The sequence below is a fragment of the Silurus aristotelis genome (genome assembly GCF_946808225.1).
Source record: "Silurus aristotelis genome assembly, chromosome: 7".
Classification (NCBI taxonomy): Eukaryota; Metazoa; Chordata; class Actinopteri; order Siluriformes; family Siluridae; genus Silurus; species Silurus aristotelis.
The window spans coordinates 9,685,200-9,704,008 of record NC_139580.1 but is presented as its reverse complement, the minus strand read 5'-3'; the positions used below and the strand labels follow the sequence as shown (position 1 = coordinate 9,704,008).

The 18,809-nt window shown below is 40.2% G+C and overlaps 1 protein-coding gene across 2 annotated transcripts in view; it reads left to right on the top strand.

The window, feature by feature from the left end:
* The window catches only part of med12 (mediator complex subunit 12), a 47,130-nt gene that overhangs the window by 2,901 nt on the left and 25,420 nt on the right, over positions 1–18,809 (top strand). For both annotated transcript variants that reach the window (XM_083546896.1, XM_083546897.1), the window contains exons 2-21: positions 1,652–1,756; positions 2,498–2,689; positions 3,828–3,987; positions 4,095–4,270; positions 4,746–4,856; positions 4,994–5,266; positions 6,736–6,882; positions 8,313–8,412; positions 9,089–9,225; positions 9,414–9,545; positions 9,765–9,891; positions 10,114–10,343; positions 10,428–10,487; positions 10,962–11,135; positions 12,380–12,524; positions 16,124–16,242; positions 17,157–17,300; positions 17,443–17,606; positions 18,293–18,424; positions 18,523–18,750. In XM_083546896.1, coding sequence (XP_083403022.1) covers positions 1,652–1,756; positions 2,498–2,689; positions 3,828–3,987; positions 4,095–4,270; positions 4,746–4,856; positions 4,994–5,266; positions 6,736–6,882; positions 8,313–8,412; positions 9,089–9,225; positions 9,414–9,545; positions 9,765–9,891; positions 10,114–10,343; positions 10,428–10,487; positions 10,962–11,135; positions 12,380–12,524; positions 16,124–16,242; positions 17,157–17,300; positions 17,443–17,606; positions 18,293–18,424; positions 18,523–18,750 — 3,056 coding nt within the window. The remainder of the gene's footprint in view (positions 1–1,651; positions 1,757–2,497; positions 2,690–3,827; positions 3,988–4,094; positions 4,271–4,745; positions 4,857–4,993; positions 5,267–6,735; positions 6,883–8,312; positions 8,413–9,088; positions 9,226–9,413; positions 9,546–9,764; positions 9,892–10,113; positions 10,344–10,427; positions 10,488–10,961; positions 11,136–12,379; positions 12,525–16,123; positions 16,243–17,156; positions 17,301–17,442; positions 17,607–18,292; positions 18,425–18,522; positions 18,751–18,809) is intronic.

Genomic DNA, 18,809 nt, shown 5'->3' with positions numbered 1-18,809 from the left:
CGCACACGACCCTGTCGCCGGTTCACCACTGTTCCTTCCTTGGAGCACTTTTGAAAGATATTGACTACTGCAGACCAAAAACATCCCACAAGAGCTGCAGTTTTGACCCAGACGTCTAGACGCCACAATTTGGCCCTCGTCAAAATCGCTCATATCCTTACTCTCGCCCATTTTTCCTGCTTCAAACATGTCAACTTTGAGGACAAAATGTTTACTTGCTGCATAATAACATCCCACACACTTACAGGTGCCTCGATGAAGAGATGATCAGTGGTGTTCTCTTCACTGATCATAATGTTATGCCTGATCACTGTAGTGCAATGAGAAATGACATGAAGCTGGTCTTTCTTTTGCTAAAGTTCTTACAAATGCAACCCCCGTCTTATTTTTTTTTATTTATTTTTTCACTACAATCAAAGGTCACCACAGACCCCAGTTTAGGCATCTCTGTTCTAATGTGTCTCATCTAGTTACGGCCTGATCTTTGTGATTTCTAAGCGAGAAACCATGAACGGATTTTGCTCTCTCGTCTCCTGGCCACAGACGGGTGTGTAATTGTCTCACGATCTCCCATGGATGTTCGTTCTACAGATGGATTGTGTTGCGCATTAGCTTCCGATTCATCAACCCTTATGCTTGCACTTGGATGTCGTTGTGGGAATAATCGCTGATTTTATTGATTTAGAATTGGATCTTGAACGCGAACACAGTTTTATTAGGTCATTTAGACGATTGAAAATTGTGCGTGCCGTCCCCCTGCCTCCGTTTTGATGAGAACGTGTTGAATCTGATTAAGAACAGAACTGATTATGGTTACGTGGGCGACACTCCGAGCTGTAGCGGTTTAACAACCTGATCAAAGCAGGACATTCTCAGCGTTGGGAAATCGCACTTATCTCGCAAAAGGCTTAGGACAAACAAGATCGTCAGACCGATTGGTTTTTAATGCTGTGTTCCTCAAATGGAATTCTTACGGAACGTGACCAGCAGGAGGCCGAGAAAACATTTTTGAAAGTGTCCTTTTTTTTTTTCTCTAAAAACGTGTTTAAGTTGCAGATCCGTGAACTCAAACTGTAACTATGTTTCTCTTCATATCCTTTTCCCATAATCATGATTGTCATCGACTACATCAGAATATTTACTTATCTAGAAAATTCAGGGTGCTGCTGTTTGAAACTGCTGCTGTTTTTATATAAATATGCAGAAAGTAACAAACGATCATCGTTAGAATACAGGTGTCTGATTTGAGTCCTGAAGTTTGTTTTATGTATTTTATGTTTTGCTTTCCAGCCTCCATTATTTGCTTTAGTATCGCGCTAGGCAAATTAAGAACCTAGGACTCGCCAGTAGGATATACTTGGCAGCCATCTTGTGCATGTGAAAACATCGCCCTGAGCCAGTAAAGTGGAGGTGCCAAATACAGAAAATTTTGAAAACCGGTACATTCTAGAGGTTATTGTCGAAAAAAAAATAATACATTTTGTTTAATTTATTTATTTATATATAAATATACTGAGCCACAACCACATATGATGGGTTTTCCCAGACTGCCATCCACTTTCCCGTCCATAAAAGAAAGTGTAATTTGTGTTTCAGTTCTGTGTAGATTTCTGCACAGCCTGTAAATTGTTTCTCTCCCGTTGTCGTTTAGGATGAATTGACTGCATTGAACGTAAAGCAGGGATTCAATAACCAGCCGGCCGTATCCGGGGACGAGCACGGCAGCGCTAAAAATGTCAACTTTAACCCCTCTAAGGTGAGTGTGTCCTCACAAGAGCAGCCGTTAACCGATTACGGGTGTGCGATATTGACCCAAAAAAAAAGGATTGATAATGATAGACGATATTTTGCTGAGTGTGTTATAGTGTAAGTACATTGAGGACTACCGTGGACAGCTGACTCCTTAAACTTTTTATATATTCTGTATATTTTGTGTTTACAATAAGTTTAAAATTGCATTTTTATCTTTTATGGGAGTTTTTTTTTTTTTTTTTTTGCATCATCTTTTGAGTCAAATTCTTTTTATTAATCGAGACGTTTTAGCCGTTACCAAGCAAAAATCAGTATTATAATATACATTTTATAATTTACTTTAATAGCTGATTTAAAAAAAGGCAACATTTTGTGTGATATTGATTAACTGTACGAAATTATATAAATGTGCGCATTTTTGCGATTCTAAATGCATTTTAATAGCAGTGAAAACTCACTCTAAATATGCACGTGTCTAATCTACTAGACCTCATCACGTAATGTATGCGTTCACTCTAGGGTTTTTTCGATAACGTCAACTCGCATATTGTTAAAACAATTACGCCATCGTAAACGTGTGTGTGCGTGTGTGTGTGTGTGTATATATATATATGTATATGTGTACGTATATGTGTACGTATATGTATATAATGTGTGTGTGTCCTACACCCTCATGTGCGAGTAGCATCAAGTGATCAATGAAGCTGTTTTGAACGTAGAGCGTCGTATCGCTACTCTTTTTCAGATCAGCTCCAACTTCAGCAGCATCATCGCAGAAAAGCTGCGCTGCAACACTTTCCCAGACACGGGCAAGAGGAAGCCACAGGTCAACCAGAAGGACAACTTCTGGCTGGTCACGGCACGGTCGCAGAGCTCCATCAACAACTGGTTTACCGATTTGGCTGGGACCAAACCTTTAACTCAGCTGGCGAAAAAGGTTGGCTTTCATCTGATGGGTGAAAAATCTGATGCGTCGGCTGGTGCTGTATCACATACGTAGTATTATGTGGACCTTTATTTAGAATGTTTTGCTTTGCTCTTAGTTGCTTTAGTGGTTCACCTCCTTTTCAACAGAGACGGCTGGATCTCATTTAGACCACTGAATTATATCTGCAGTGTTAACCGGTCAAACACGCATCGATCCACCAATCAGGGTCGAGCGCGTGCTCTGTTTTGAACGTGTTTTGATTGGCGCTTGGTGTATCTACTTATCACCAACATACAGTTCAGCATCAGTTCAACAGCAAGCAGAACATTTAGAGAGGAATAAATGATGAAGAAACTCCTGACATGAATTCACCACAACACACGTGAGCGTATTTGAGTGATTTTTGGGTAAAAAGAAGGTTTTGTTCTCATAATTGTAATAGACATCAATCAGTGTTTGACTCATTAATATCATTCTATTAATAGATTGTTGTGCTGAGAGAAACAAAGAAATTAGAGTAGAAATTACAGACCAAAGCTTCAATACTGCAGAATATGTTACATAAAAGTCCATGTGTATTAGGTGTTACTTTAAAATATAAGACTTGGCACATTTAATAGAAAATTAAGTATGTGGTCAATCATTAGAAATGAATTTCTGTTTAAAAAATCAATGTACTTCTTTCTGATTTGATAAATCAACCCCACTGTGGTAAAACTTAAGTATGTTCTTCTATGGCATGAACCTATTCCTTTCCAGAACCCCTGATGTCACTGGTTCTTTCTGGCAGACCACATGGTACTGGCTGAGAAGCAGCTCTCTTGCAGTGATCACACTTTATTTATACATTAGTTACTTTTTCATACGGATGTTCTTATAACCCATGCGTTCAATTATTTCATTTATTTATTTTTTTGTTTGCTCATGATCTCGTCATAACCTCGTTATGTAAGAGCCGATCACGAGAAAGCAAGAAAGAAAAAAATATAAGACATTGCCTTTTAGGACTTGCGTAGTTTCCCCGAGTCAGCACAGGTACCTTGTTAAAGGAAACTTGTTAACTGATTGGTGCTGTGCATTTCTGTTTGTTTGTTGTTGTTTTTTTGCTCATATTCATCCACATGTTGTCGATGTGACTGCACTCCAGGTTCCTATCTTCAGTAAGAAAGAGGAGGTTTTCGGCTATCTCGCCAAATACTCGGTCCCAGTCATGCGCTCTGCCTGGATGATCAAAATGACATGCGCATATCACGCTGCCATAACCGAAACTAAAGTCAAGAAGAGGCACGTCATCGACCCCTGCATAGGTAAACGCCCACACAACACGTAATTCACATACTCCCCAGGTGGCGATCGAAGGTCTTTTTCGTGCTTATTAACTCGACTGGCTCTCGTTTTTATCGCACGTCTCCAGAGTGGACTCAGATCATTACCAAGTACCTCTGTGAGCAGCTGCAGAAGGTGGCCGAGTTTTACCGGCAGTCTTCCAGCCAGGGCTGCGGCTCTCCACTGCCTGCTCCTCCATCCGACGTGGAGACGGCCATGAAGCAGTGGGAGTACAACGAGAAGCTGGCCATGTTCATGTTTCAGGTGAGACGAGATGTTCTCAGTAGCGAATGTGGTCTGTGGGCCGATTTTTTAGTGCGTTTGTTTGCAGGTTTTGCAAAATCCACAAATGTTTAGGATCCCTGTTCTACCTATTGTAGGGTTTTTTTTTTTTAATCCGAATGGAAAAATGTTAAAATGAGTATAAGAACATCTTGCCAGAGGAGTGGAGGTTATTATAAAAACAAATGATGATTACATGTGAAATAAAAAGTTCGAAAAGCTCATATGAATATTTTTGTCGGGTGTCCACAATTTTCTGTCCATACAGAATTATATATATACTGTTAACAACAACAACAACTTCACTGAAGTCAAACAAATAAATAGCGATTCTAAGGGAACTCAAATCTGGAACGGGATGTAGGAGTGCGATTGTCAGGTGTCCACAACCTTCTTAACCGTATTGCGCGAGATCCAGAAAATGAAGCGTTTTAATTTCCAGGCCTGTGTTTTGCAGGACGGCATGCTGGACAGACACGAGTTCTTGACGTGGGTCCTGGAATGCTTCGAAAAGATTCGTCCCGGAGAGGACGAGCTTCTGAAGCTGCTGCTGCCGCTCCTTTTGCAGGTCGGTCGATGTAAATTCGAATTCGCCGCTTATTATCAAAACGTTCGCTGCGCCGCATTTTGCCAGAACATTCGTTAGGAGGGATTGTGTTTTATGTCCTCTCTTCTTTTTTTTTTTTTTTTTTTGTTGCTGTACAGTACTCGGGGGAGTTTGTGCAGTCGGCCTATTTGTCACGGAGACTGGCGTATTTCTGCACACGGCGCCTGAACTTGCTGTTAAGTGATGGGAGTATAGGACCCGGCTCAGGAGGACATCCACCACACAGCATCGCCGGTCAGCCGGGCAACGCTCTACCCACTACTCCCACCTCCCAGCCTGCGGGGGCCACACAGCCCCAAACTCCCTTCACCGACTTCTACATCTGTCCCCAGCACCGCCCTGTGGTGTTCGGCCTCAGCTGCATGCTCCAGGTGCAGATGTTAATGATCCTTATAGAATAACAAAAGGTTCCAAGTTTTTTGTGTGTGTGTGTGTGTGTGTGTGTGTGTGTGTGTGTGTGTGTGTGTGTGTGTGTGTGTGTGTGTGTGTGTGTGTGTGTGTGTGTGTGTGTGTGTGTTCAAACAAAATCACGAGTAGTAATTCATGGAAGGTTTAGGATCTGTAACAGTCACAGTGCTGACAGTAAAAGTGACTGCATTGTCTTTATGGTGAACAATAAGGCCATTGTGAGGTCTCTCAGGAAAGAGGTGTTACGCCTGATCACAATCCTTTATTATGTCTGTTTGGCTAAACGTTTAGGATACAATGAAATTACTGACCGTTTTACTTAAAATTTCACAAATCAAAGACTGAAAATTGAAGAGTCTGGCTAAAAAACAAAACAAGATATTGCCCATAGTATAATAACATTATCATGATGAATCCTAAAAAATACATTTATACATGTTAATACATAATAACTGGTAATAAATGAACACAGTTTATGATGACAAACAGCTGCCAAAACCACAAGCGTTTTTTATTTATATTCTATTTTTTCTCGGGTGAACACCGATCAGGCGGAACATTGCGAAGTCTAGTAGATTAGACTCGTGCACATTCAAAACGCCTTCTTACACTGCATGATTCAGTCTTTCAAAATACATTTAGAATGACCACAAAATTCAAGATATTGGGGGGGGGAGTGTGTATCTAATTTCCTATTTCAATATCGTACCGAAAAGTGCCTTCCTCATCAAATCAGCTTTTAAAATCTATTATAAAATATACTTTATATCATATTATAAATTAATTTCACGTGCTTGATAATAGACAAATTATTCTTTATAAAAGGCTTATTATTCTGACTTGACTGATTATATGTAAGAATTTGACTCAAAAGATGATGCACACTTTTAAAATAAAAATTAGCTTTATAAAGATAAAAGAAAATAAATGTAAAGTTATTGGGAAAGATGAATCTCTGTCACTGCACTGAACTGTGAAGTGCTAGTGGGCAAAACTAGCTTCACTCCCAAAGCCTGTTAGCTCCTGTTAGTGCTGCTTTTCAGCAGGTACAACAGTAAAAAGGTGCCACAAAGCTGTAAAGCACAGACTTGAAGACTTCTTAAGGAAAAAGTTGTGGTAATTGTGCTTCGGTGAAAAGACTGAAATTTTTTCAGACGCAATCCTGATTAGTTCTAACAAGCAACAATTCCCACAAGACCCCTCGTGACCAAGAGACCAGCTCTCGTCCTTGTGCCTGGTTGAAATGAAAGGAATTTATCATCCAGGCAGCGTAATGAAGCCCTTAATGACGGCCCATAGGCTCCTGTTAGAATTATGTAAATGTGAGCCGAGTTGTTAGCCGTCTCAGGTTTGCATTCGGAACTGATGTTCTGAATTTGCTCCTAATTATCGAAAACAACTTTTTTTTTCCGCCCCTCTTTGTCATGTGTAGAGCATTGTGCTATGCTGTCCTAGCGCTCTGGTGTGGCACTACTCGCTTACTGACAGTCGGAATAAGACTGGATCTCCACTGGACCTTCTGCCCATCGCCCCGTCAAACCTGCCCATGCCAGGCGCCAATAGCACCTTCAACCAGCAGGTATGATGTCTGAGTTAATATAATGGTTTTGAGTTTAGAAAAAAACAAAACTTGAAGATACAAGTGTTCGGGTTAATGTTCACATCAAACAGAACAGGACGTGTTTGAGCGTTTTACAAACTGCTGAGCTGTGAAGATTTTCATACAACAGTCTTTGGGGTATGCAGCAGAACTGTGGATTAAAATGCTTGATGAAAGCTCAGAGGACAATGGCAGGTTCGCGCTGACTGGAAAGGCACAGTAACTCAAATACCGTAATTTCCGGACTATTAAGCGCACCCATATAGAAGCCGCACCCACTGAATTTGACAAAGATTTTTATTTTGAACATAAATAAGCCGCACATGTCTATAAGCCGCAGGTGTCTACACTAATGAACTTTACACAGGCTTTAATGAAAGACGGTGTCTGTTACACGACTTGTATCTAAACAGTAGCCTACCAAGAAAGTCATTGTTCACTGTCTTCCTCCTTCCTTTCACAATAATTTCTCTTGGGAGTTTATCTTTTGGCATCGTCGTGCGTTTAAAAATCACCATCGGTGAAGCTTTTCTCTCGATGCCGTGCAGCTCAGAACACAGGTGAAGTGCGTTTTTTCATGCCCAGTTGTTTTCAGCGTGACGAATGATTCTCCTTTCCTGTAGACAGTCCGAGTGAGCGGCAGGTCAAACGTCAGAGGAACCTCATCCATATTTTTGATGTGGTGCGGCCCGATTCAGTGGGAGCGCATCTGATTTAATATAAAGAGTTTCATTGGTTCACCTGAACCCGTTCTGCAGTTTCATTGGTGTAATGTTGTGGGGCTCAGTTTTTTGGCTTGAAGTTTGTGAAACGGAGAAAAACCCCTGAAAAATCCATAAATTAGCCGCTTCGTTGTTTAACCCGCGGGGTTCAAAGCGTGGGGAAAAAGTAGCGGCTTATAGTCCGGAAAATACGGTAACCACTTTTTACAGCCACAGGGAGCAGAAAAGCATTTAAAAATACAGCAGATAGGCAGCAACAGTAGAGGACCATATTGTCGTCTACTTTTGCCAGTCAAAGCAAGTGGTAGCTCTGATCAGACAGTTATGATTTCATTGCCAAGCTGCTGCTGCTGGGCCCTAGTGTGAGTGTGTGAGATTGAGTAATTTCCTTTCTACAGTCTTATACTGTCCGTTGAAGTTGTGGAACCAGCAGCTACTGAGCAACTCATAAAATAGCTCAACATATGAGATCATTATAGATCCAACACCAGCTTCTCCATGCCAGAGCCTTTAAATGTTCAATGATGGAGAAACAGCATATGTATGATGTCTGATCTTGGGAGGTTTTTACTTGAACGACATAAAGTCTTATATTAAGTGAACCCGGTGTAATTTATATAAGGTTACAGCTTTTGGAACAAGTTCCATCTGCAGAGCCTTTGTGATCATGCTTCCATTTTCCCGTAGGTCCGTGCAAAAGTGCGAGAAATCGAGGAGCAGATCAAGGAGAGGGGGCAGGCGGTGGAGTTCCGCTGGTCCTTCGATAAATGTCAGGAAACAACAGCAGGTAAGTTCAGCCCAGGTTCTTGAAAAGGTTTAGCATTCATGGATTGATGCTCTGCATCATCTTTTCATTAAAGCTCTGTTTTCCCTTTAGCAGTGATCTAATGAACGCATATACTGCAGTGCTGAATTCTCAGATTTGATTAGTCAGAAGGTTGATGAATTTTCTTTAACTGCAGCTTTAAACAGTTAGCGATTCAGGCCAAACTCGCACTTATTCTAATGCATCTTGGTTGCCATGGTAGCAATTCTTTCACTAGTATTCTTGTGGTAGACTTTTATAATCAGTAATGAACAGAGAAGCCTTTCTCTGAGGAGATGTCTTATGTAACGATTTATGGAAGGGGTCTCAAACTTATTCACTATGGAAACATCTTCTGCGTGTTTAAATAGACAGATGTTGGTGGTGACTGTAGCTGCTGTAATACAAGTAATAACTGGAACTTACGCAATGTTTTTATATTTATATATATATATATATATATATATATATATATATATATACATATATATATGACCTCGTTGTTAAGTACTTTCCTCAAACATGATGTTTTGTAAAATCGCACAGCGCCAGTCAAATAAAGCCATTTATATCATTTTTGTTAATGAAGAACAGATAATGGACTCTTCTCATCAAGCACCTGTGTGAAAGGTCATGCCTTCTGTCTGTGTCTGTACAGGCTTTACAATCGGCCGGGTTCTGCACACACTGGAGGTTCTGGACAACCACAGTTTTGAGAAGTCCGACTTCAGTAATTCTCTGGACTCGCTCTACAACCGAATCTTCGGATCAGGCCAGAGTAAAGATGGTCACGAGGTAACAAAGCGCTTCTTTTCCTCTTTAAGAACATTCCGTTTAACATCCTATTTTTCTAACCAGAAGAGTTGAGAGTGTTGGCTGATTAACTTGTTTTATGCCTGATTGTTTATAAAAAAAATAAAATCTGTTCTGAATTGTGTTCTAACGTATTGCAAAGTGAATGTTTGTTTATTTATTTATGGTAGATGAGTCCGGATGACGACGCCGTAGTCACTCTGCTGTGTGAGTGGGCTGTTTGCTGTAAACGCTCAGGGAGACACAGGGCGATGGTGGTGGCCAAGCTCTTGGAGAAGAGGCAGACCGAGATCGAGGCAGAGGTTAACATTTTTATTGAAATGTCTTTATTTTGTAGAAATACTTGTCTATTTTTTTTAAAGATGCTAAAACAAACCCATGAATTGAAGAGGCCACACTGCGACGGCATGTCTGCCATTTTATCTGACGGATCAAATCTCTTACTATACCTTCGTTTAACATACTGATCCATTCATATAATTAAAATACGTTTCCTCGTTCTCATCGGTGCACCTTCACAGAGGTGTGGAGAGTCGGAGGTGGTGGATGAAAAGGGCTCGGTGTCTTCTGGCTCTCTCTCTGCTGCCACTCTTCCTGTCTTCCAGGATGTTCTTCTGCAGTTCCTGGACACTCAGGCCCCCATCCTTAGTGAGTTCAAACTTCTATATGTGTCTGAATGTGAATGTCATTAAGATTTTGTTTGTCTGTAAAATTAAGTGCCTTCACACACACACACTCGTAATATGACTTCTGTGTAATAAATTCTTGTTTAGTTCTTCAGGAGTTTCTTTAGGTAGCCACCATGTCCACGAGTAAACAATCGCACGTTTAGTGACCTTCTGCACTGTCTCTCCGTCTCTGTATGTGCAGTGGAGCCGGGGAATGAGAGCGAACGCGTGGAGTTCTCCAACCTGGTGCTGCTCTTCTGTGAGCTTATCCGTCACGATGTCTTTTCCCACAACATCTACATGTGCACACTCATCTCCCGTGGCGACTTGGCCTCGGATTCCCATCTTCCCCGCCCACGTTCCCCGAGCGACGAGCCCTCGGACGAATCGGAACGCAAAGATCATGACGCAGGAAGCGGGGTTAAGATGGAGGCACGTGACGTTCGTTCTGATCTGTGTTTTCTGAGTAATTTGTAAACTGGTCCGGGAAATAATCATTTTATTTGGACTCCTTAGGACACTGGTATGTCTGAGCCCTTGGAGATTGATAACAATTCCAGCGCCAACTTTGATGAGGTGGGTTTATAAAATTCTATGGGATGCACAGCATGTATCATGCCGGACTAGCGGAGAATACATGTGTATTATGGCTGTAAACCTCATGTGTGTTACGTACATATGCCTTAATGTAAAATGTTAATTAACATTAATGCATGCTAACATATTGCAACAAATATCTAACATCCCCTGCCTAAATTTTACAATTTCTTTGTATTTATTTATTACTTTATTTTATTTTTCTAGTTTTTTTTTTTTTAAGCACACAATGACAAGTTCCTTCTACATGCACCTCATGATATTTTGCAATACATGTGGTTCCGATTTCATATACAAGCACTTTAGTGCAAGATAAATTCTTCTTTTAATGCCTCTAAAGGAGTAAATCCGACTTATCTGATATCACAGATTTTATTGCTAAGCATCTACCTTAGTTCAAAAAGCTACCATATGTAACACCTGACCTAAGCGTTCTTGCTTGACTTTGCACAGATGTTTTCCCCCCCAATGCACTGTGAGGCAAAAGGAAGCCCGTCTCCAGAAAAATCTGCCCCAGAGCAGGATGGGAAGAGCACTGCCAAGGAGAAGGGTTTGGACCCGACTTTCCCACAGGTGTACGAGCAGCCACGCCACATCCAGTACGCCACACACTTCCCAATCCCTCAGGTGAGATCCATCGACCTTCTAAATACACCGATCAGGCATAACATTATGACCATCTGCCTAACATTGTGTTGGACGTGTCGAGCATCAACATTAATTTCTTCAGTAATTTGAGCTACAGAAGCTCATCTGTTGGATCGGACCACATGAACTAGACTTCGCTGCAGTTTTGGAGATGTTTTGACACAGTTGTCTAGCCGCCACAATTCCGCCAATTTCCAGTAATCATCTGAGTGCTTCAGTTTCTTTCCATATTCCAAACACTTGGAAACCTGTCGGTGAACTGACTGAAATAAAATGTCTGGGACTGTGTGCAAGGTGCCGTGTGAGGAACTGGCGTCACATTCAGGGTGTATTGAGTGTTGATGGGAACATGACCAGAATGAAGCGATTGCTGAGATTGTTGGAAGCTGAAATAAAAAAGGGAAGGAAGTAGTGGTGTGATATTGGCCAAAAATCATACCTTGAATAAATTTTTTTTTGGTTTTTTTTTTGTGATATCAATAATGATAGACGATATTTTGCTGAGTGTGTTATTGTGCTGGTACCTGAAGGACTACTGTGGACAGCTGACTCCTTAAAACCTTTTATTTCTTTTCTATGTGGTGATAGAAACAGTCTACAAGTGAGAGAGATTCATTTATTTCTTGAGTAAAAGTCTCATCGTTTGAGTCCGATTCTTACATTTAGTCAGTCAGCTGGGATGACGCATCTTGGCTGCTACCAATAAAATCAGTATTGTCATTTTGTAATATATTTTAAAAGCTGTTTTTTTTGAGAAAATCTGCACTTTTCGTGTGCACGATTAATTGGATGAAATGATAGTAATATACATATTTTCTGCCTCCATATCCATAAACACACACATCCATAAACACAATCCAAAATCTAGTGGAAAAGCTTCCCAGAAGAGTGGAGGAAATTCTAAGAGTGAATTGGGACTAAATGTGGAATGCAATGTTTAAAAATCACATACCGTACTGATGACCAGGTGACCCAATACTTTTGCCAATATTGTGTATGTGTGTGTATATGTATGTATATATGTATATACACCCCTATAGGGAAGGATAAATGATGAACAGGAAGAAAAGGAATGAAGGCCAGTGATCTTAAGTCTTCATGGTTCAGATAATTTTCCTATGTATAAAATGGCATGGATGAGAAGATGCCTTCTAATGATGTGTGTGTGTTTGTGTTTATATCTGAAGTTGTGCAAGTTGTTAATGACCTGGTGCGTATTGCAGGAGGAAAGTGCCAGTCACGAATGCAACCAGCGCCTCGTGGTTCTGTACGGAGTGGGCAAGCAGCGAGACGAGGCTCGGCACGCCATCAAGAAGATCACCAAAGATATCCTGAAAGTGCTGAACCGCAAGAGCACAGCCGAGACCGGTACTGACGCCGCAGCATGCCCGCACACACACGTGCGCATATCTAAATTAACGAAGTGCCGTGCGGAAGGTGTTTACAGGGGGGGGGGGGGTTCCACAAGCTCGTACGAGGTCCATCAATATGCTGGTGTTTTGTAAAGAATGATACAATTTACAGTCACTGCTTATCTTATAATCTTTGAATAATTCTAGCAGTTTGAATAACAGTTCAAGCCGAAATGCTCCCGTTCACAGTAAAGCTGTTAAAGATGATCACAGGTTAAAGCTTGGCCTGATTTATTTTAGCAAAGCTCAAGCGACCGACATGCGAGTGTTGAGATTTAACAAAACACCTATTAAATATTTAGTGAAGTTATTAAAGCCACAGGGAAGCGAAATCCATGCGTGCTTTCTAATACGCTTAATGAATAATTGAAAGTATGAATAATTGATGTTCTCTGCTTTCGGTGTAGGTCGTGTGTGTGTGTGTGTGTGTAAGTGTGTGTGTGTGTGTAAGTGTGTGTGTAAGTGTGTAAGCTTTACCCTCACCATCACAAGGCACATCATTCTTTTTATCCCAACTGTGTCTCCTGAGCATTGACCAAGCAAGAGCGTATTATAACAGACTATTTTGTCAGTTTATCATCGGGTACCATAAAAACATAGGAAAATCCAGGGGTGTCCTCCCCTAAGGATTTACATAGTCAAATTAGATTAGTCAAGTCTTGCCTGTAGTTGACTGATAATCAAATTGTGTGTGTGTGTTTTGTGTGTATTTAAAATGTATTTAAAGAAATATATTAGAAATGCCTGTGTCAGTCATGGATCATGGGATGTGAAACTTGAATCCCCCAGGGTCGGGGTCTGGATTTATTCACACGCTAAAGATAGTAATTCAAATATTTAAATTTTTTATAACTTTCTTTTCACATTATTTTTTTTTTTTTACAACATTATCATAATAAGCTGTATATTAACTTGTTGGTAGAAAACCCGTACCAGAACCAGACATCCCCATATAACCAAAATAACACGTGTTAATAACACCTCTGTGAAGATTGGACTGTGAGATTAGAGTCAAGTCAGGCTCCTCCTATCCAAACATTATTAGTTTTATTCAGGGTCACTCCTAGCATAATCCACATCAGGAGGTTCGAGTTAAAGACCTGCACCAACAGATTTTTCTTGCAAATGCCTGCAGGTAGAATGTATTCGTTTTATTTTCAGTGCACTTCTTCTTCCCTCTAATGTTTCACTTGCTCCATGTTTGAATATGAATGAAAAAGAAACGGAAAATAAACAAACGTTTCGTTTTTGTAGTTTGACGTTTTGTAGAATTGATGAACATGTACATGAACAAGGAACATTTCAGAGCATAGAGCATCAACTGAACACTGTTTAGTTGTATGTTCCTTTCTTTAATAATGAGGTAAATATCTGTAGCACTCGGTGTGCACTCGGTGTGTCCAGTTACCGCAGATGAACCACGTCGCTTCCAATCGCTTTCTTTCATTTCTTTTATTTATTTTTTTTTTTTTTTAAAGATCATTTTGCGGAATAATTTTATTCTCCCGCAAACATGAGTATTTTACCACCCGCATTCATTCACCCATCAAATCTCGTCCGTACGCGCTCATTGCGGTACACGTGCACGTCTGTAGTTTAAATCTCCAATATCACCACTTTTACAATGCTGTTAAGTGTTTATTCTGTACTGTCAGTACGGATATTAGGCCATATTTTCACCAATTCTTTCTGGTGGTGTTTTTCCTCACATTTATAACATTCAGGTGTGACCTCATTTAAACACTGACATTTTTTTTTTCACTTGATGTTTTTCCCCCTGTCTGTCCTGCAACTGCTGGTCTTCTCTCTTTCAGTCTCTTGTTCTATTATCTCTCTCTCTTTTTCTTTCTCAGTTACTGTCAACGTCGTCGTCGTTCCCCCCCCCCCTCTCTCTCTTTCACTTTCTCTGTTTCTGTATTTGCCTCTTTCATTATCCAGAGTTTTAAAGTCTTAAAAACAAACAAAAAAAAAAAGGCTTAAATTTGCGGTTTTAGGTTTTAAATTGTTTAAATCACGTCTTACTTTTTTCCGATTTACATTGCAACACTACCTCGACTGCACTCCGAAATGCTCCTGCAGCAGTTTAGATTGGTTTTGTTTATTTTCCGTGGTGGTTGTTCTTTCTTTTGCTAAACCAAATATAATTCGCTGTATTACGACTACAAATGAGACCAACAGCTAATCCGCTTTTTGTTATTGCTGTGAAATGTTATTTTTTAGTGTGTTTTTTTAGAAGTGCAATATTTAGCGATATTAAGCCTGAAAAAAATAATTTAGGGCCTGGATATAAGGCTGTAAGTCTCTAACAACGTGTTTGTGTGTGTTTGATGATCTCGAATTCTTTTTCTTAATAGTCTTAAAAAAAACTCTTAAATTTGACTTTGTGTAACCTGTAGGAACCCTGTAATCTGTCTCTCTTTCTCCTCCTTCATGAAACTGGTGTTTAGTGTTTATACTGCAGTGTCGGTTCAGGTATTTGGCCAAAATTAATCGCTTTTATCAACGTTTTTCACCTTCATAACGTTCAAATGTTTTTAAAAGATTTGCATACCTGCAATATGCTTTTTCATTTCCCATACCTGCCCCTTTTCTCTCTTTCAATCCCTTGTTCTTGTTCTCTCTCACTTCTTCTTTTACTCTCTTTCTCAGTCAACCCCCTTTTCCCTGTGTCCCTCACCTCTTTCTCTCCATGTCTCCCTTTCTTTCTCTGTATTAAGGGTGTGCAATATCGGGGAAACAGATATTTCGAGGATTTTTATCAGACAATAATTAAAAAATGTGCTTTCAAATGTCCTACATTGTACCAGCTCACTATTACAATGTCAATAATATACTGATTAATTGAAACAATATATTAAAGGGTATTTATTATTTCAAACTGAAGCATTCAAGTAAGAACAACAAAAGAAATCACTGCTCTACCGTAAAGTGAACTTGACCAGATACGGGGGATTTTCACTTCATGCAGCGTTTTGATTGGTTAATGAAAAACGAGTGATATTACCCGATAATTTGATTCTGCATATCGTTAAAACAACAATATGTATCGCACACCCCTGCTGTGTTTTCTTCTTTCGTTATCTCTCTGTTCCTGGCTTTCTTTCTCCCGCTTCATTTTTCTCGCTCAATAAGCAAACACACGCTGATGCCGAGCACTGACCCATAGCTGTCGTTGTGGGATGTGTGTATCTGCGGGCCATTTCCATACTAATAAGCTTTTATTTGCTCATTATCTCCCTGCTAAGCGTTTGGCCCCAGTCCACCAGAGTAAAGCGAAAAGCAAATGTCCTGGCTTTGACTTTTAAGGCTTTTGAACCGCACAATATTTTACTCATTACTTTATACCGAACAGATTCTCATCATCATGGACACTGTGTACTGCCGCATAGCAACAGCCCTTATTTTATAGCAACATTTCTGTGTGTGTGTGTGTGTGTGTGTGTGTGTGTGTGTGTGTGTGTGTGTGTGTGTGTGTGTGTGTGTGTGTGTGTGTGTGTGTGTGTGTGTGTGTGTATTTAGCTGTTCATGTTTCTTGGTTTCTCTGTCTGTCTTCAGGAGGAGAGGAAGGACAGAAGAGAAAGAGAAGTAAGCCAGAGGCCTTTCCCACTGCAGAAGATATTTTCTCCAAGTTTCAGCACCTTTCCCACTTTGACCAGCACCAGGTCACCTCTCAGGTAGATTCTAGCTTTGCGTGTGATTTTAAATTATGTATCGGTTTTTACAATTACGCTGTTTTAAATGCACACGAATATCGAGAGCGGCATCATCGTGGCGGATGCGAGATTGTTTAGCGGTCGTGTCACAAAGAACACAAATCTAGGGTTAGGGACACATGGCTTTTAGGCAGTAATCACAAAAAGTGTTGCATGTCTGCTCACCTATTCTCAGATTTGGGATTTGAATTACAGTCTTTACATTGGCATCATTAAGAAGTAAATCTCAGGGCTGCTGTTATCGATTATTTTATATTCTGACGATCAATGAATTAATCGGCTAAGAAGTAGTTTTTCTTTATTAAAGCTCAATGGTAAATTATATGAACGAGTAATTTGTTTTTCTTTTCGGAAAAATGTACCACTTTATTGCTGAAATCGCATAAAAGAATAGCGGTGAAAACTAAACCATTAAGTGCAGTGGTTCCTAACCGCCAGGCCGCGGACCGGCACTGGTCCGTGGGTCAATTGGTACTGGGCCGCACAGAAAGAATACATAACTTCCATTATTTCTGTTTTATTTATTATCTGTTTTTGAACTATGTTTTATTTTGGAAAATTACCAGATTCTCTCCACCACATCTGTCTATAACTCACTCTTGATGCATGTCATGATGCCTCAGTCACATGTCTTACCTCCATCCTCTACCTTCTTAAAGGAGCTCCTCCGGCCGCTATCACATAATACATTACCGCTAAATTCAAACCCCCAAGATAGCGAAATAAACAAAAAACAACACAGTGGATTCACGTTTATTATTATATTTAGAAAATACCTTTTTTTAAAAAATTTTTTTATGCCGGTCGTATCATTTTATTTTGTTTTATTTATAACACCCCCTCCCCAATTTCTAATTTAATTTGTGTGTCTTCAGGTGTCCAGGAACGTTCTGGAACAAATCACCAGCTTTGCCTTAGGGATGTCTTATCACCTTCCCCTGGTCCAGCACATCCAGTTCATCTTTGACCTCATGGAATACTCGCTAAACATTAGTGGCCTCATTGACTTTGCCATTCAGGTACTAATAGACTTAAAATACTGAAAACTCTCCCCTGTTTATCTTTTATTTTTATTTGATTTTTTTAAACATTAACAACCATTCATAGATAACATATCAGATTTGCAAGACTACCACTAACGTGTGTGTGTGTGTGTGTTAGCTACTGAACGAGCTGAGTCTGGTGGAGGCCGAGCTCCTGCTGAAGTCCTCCAGCCTGGCAGGAAGTTACACCACTAGCCTGTGTCTGTGCATCGTGGCTGTGCTCCGACGCTACCACTCCTGCCTCATCCTTAACCCTGACCAAACAGCGCAGGTGTTTGACGGGTACGGCCCCCACGTTCACATAAACACGTCTCTGCTTGCTGCTGTTCAAAATAAAGGACCAGTATGATCAGAAATATTAATTCAGATTCTAAATTAATGTATTTCTCTATTTTTGCTTCAAACCATGTAAGTTAGTTAGACATCTATTTTCATCTATTCACAGGATGCTGTACAAACAAACATTAAAACTATATTATGCTAGAACTATATTTCGGTTAAAATAATAACAATAATAATAATAATAATGATGCTAACTAGAGGTGTTCAGTACAAAAAATTCATGGTTCAGAATGTACCTCGTTGTTTTTTTCCCAGTCACTGTTCGGCTGTATTTCCGTATGGTTAGGGAGAAGAAATGCAAAATATAAAACTGCTTGTCGTTTTTTAATTAACACAGTTTTATTAACAACAATTTGCTGGGTGTGCACTGATATCTAGTTTGATAGCTACCATTAAGCCATGGATTATTGTTCCATAAAGACTAAAGTCAACTGAGTAATCAGTGAAAAATAGAAGCACATTGAAAATGTTGCGACGCGTCCGACTGATTCGCACGCAGAGAAAATTCGGGGTATGTGCGAGCCTGAATTTTAAAAAAAATTTAAACCAGGTACCAAAAAATGTATTAGACGTGAACGCAGTTGCACGTGACAGTGTGTGATGGTTCTTATATTGTGTGTGCGCAGGTTGCGCATTGTGGTGAAGTCAGGGGTGAATCCTGCAGACTGTTCCTCAGCCGAGCGCTGTATCCTGGCCTACCTGTACGACCTCTATACCTCCTGTAGTCACCTGAAGAGCAAGTTTGGAGAGATCTTCAGGTGAGTTCACTTCTTCGTTTAGCAACTCTTTATAAATCAATTAGCATCTCTGGACTAGTCAATCCGCTAATTTTCTTTTTTTTTTTTCCTCTCCTAAGTGAGTTTTGCTCCAAGGTGAAGAACTCTATCTACTGGAACATTGATCCGTCAGACTCCAACATGCTGTGGGACCAGGTGTTTATGATCGATGCCATTGCCAACCCTTCAGCCCACAACCTCAACCATTCCATGGTGGGTAAGATTCTCAACGACAGCCCAGCTAACCGCTACAGCTTCGTGTGTAACGTCTTGATGGACGTGTGTGTAGACCACCGCGATCCTGAGAGGTGAGAATATTTCAGACTTTACTTTTTATTTATTTATTTTTTTATACACGCTTATGTAG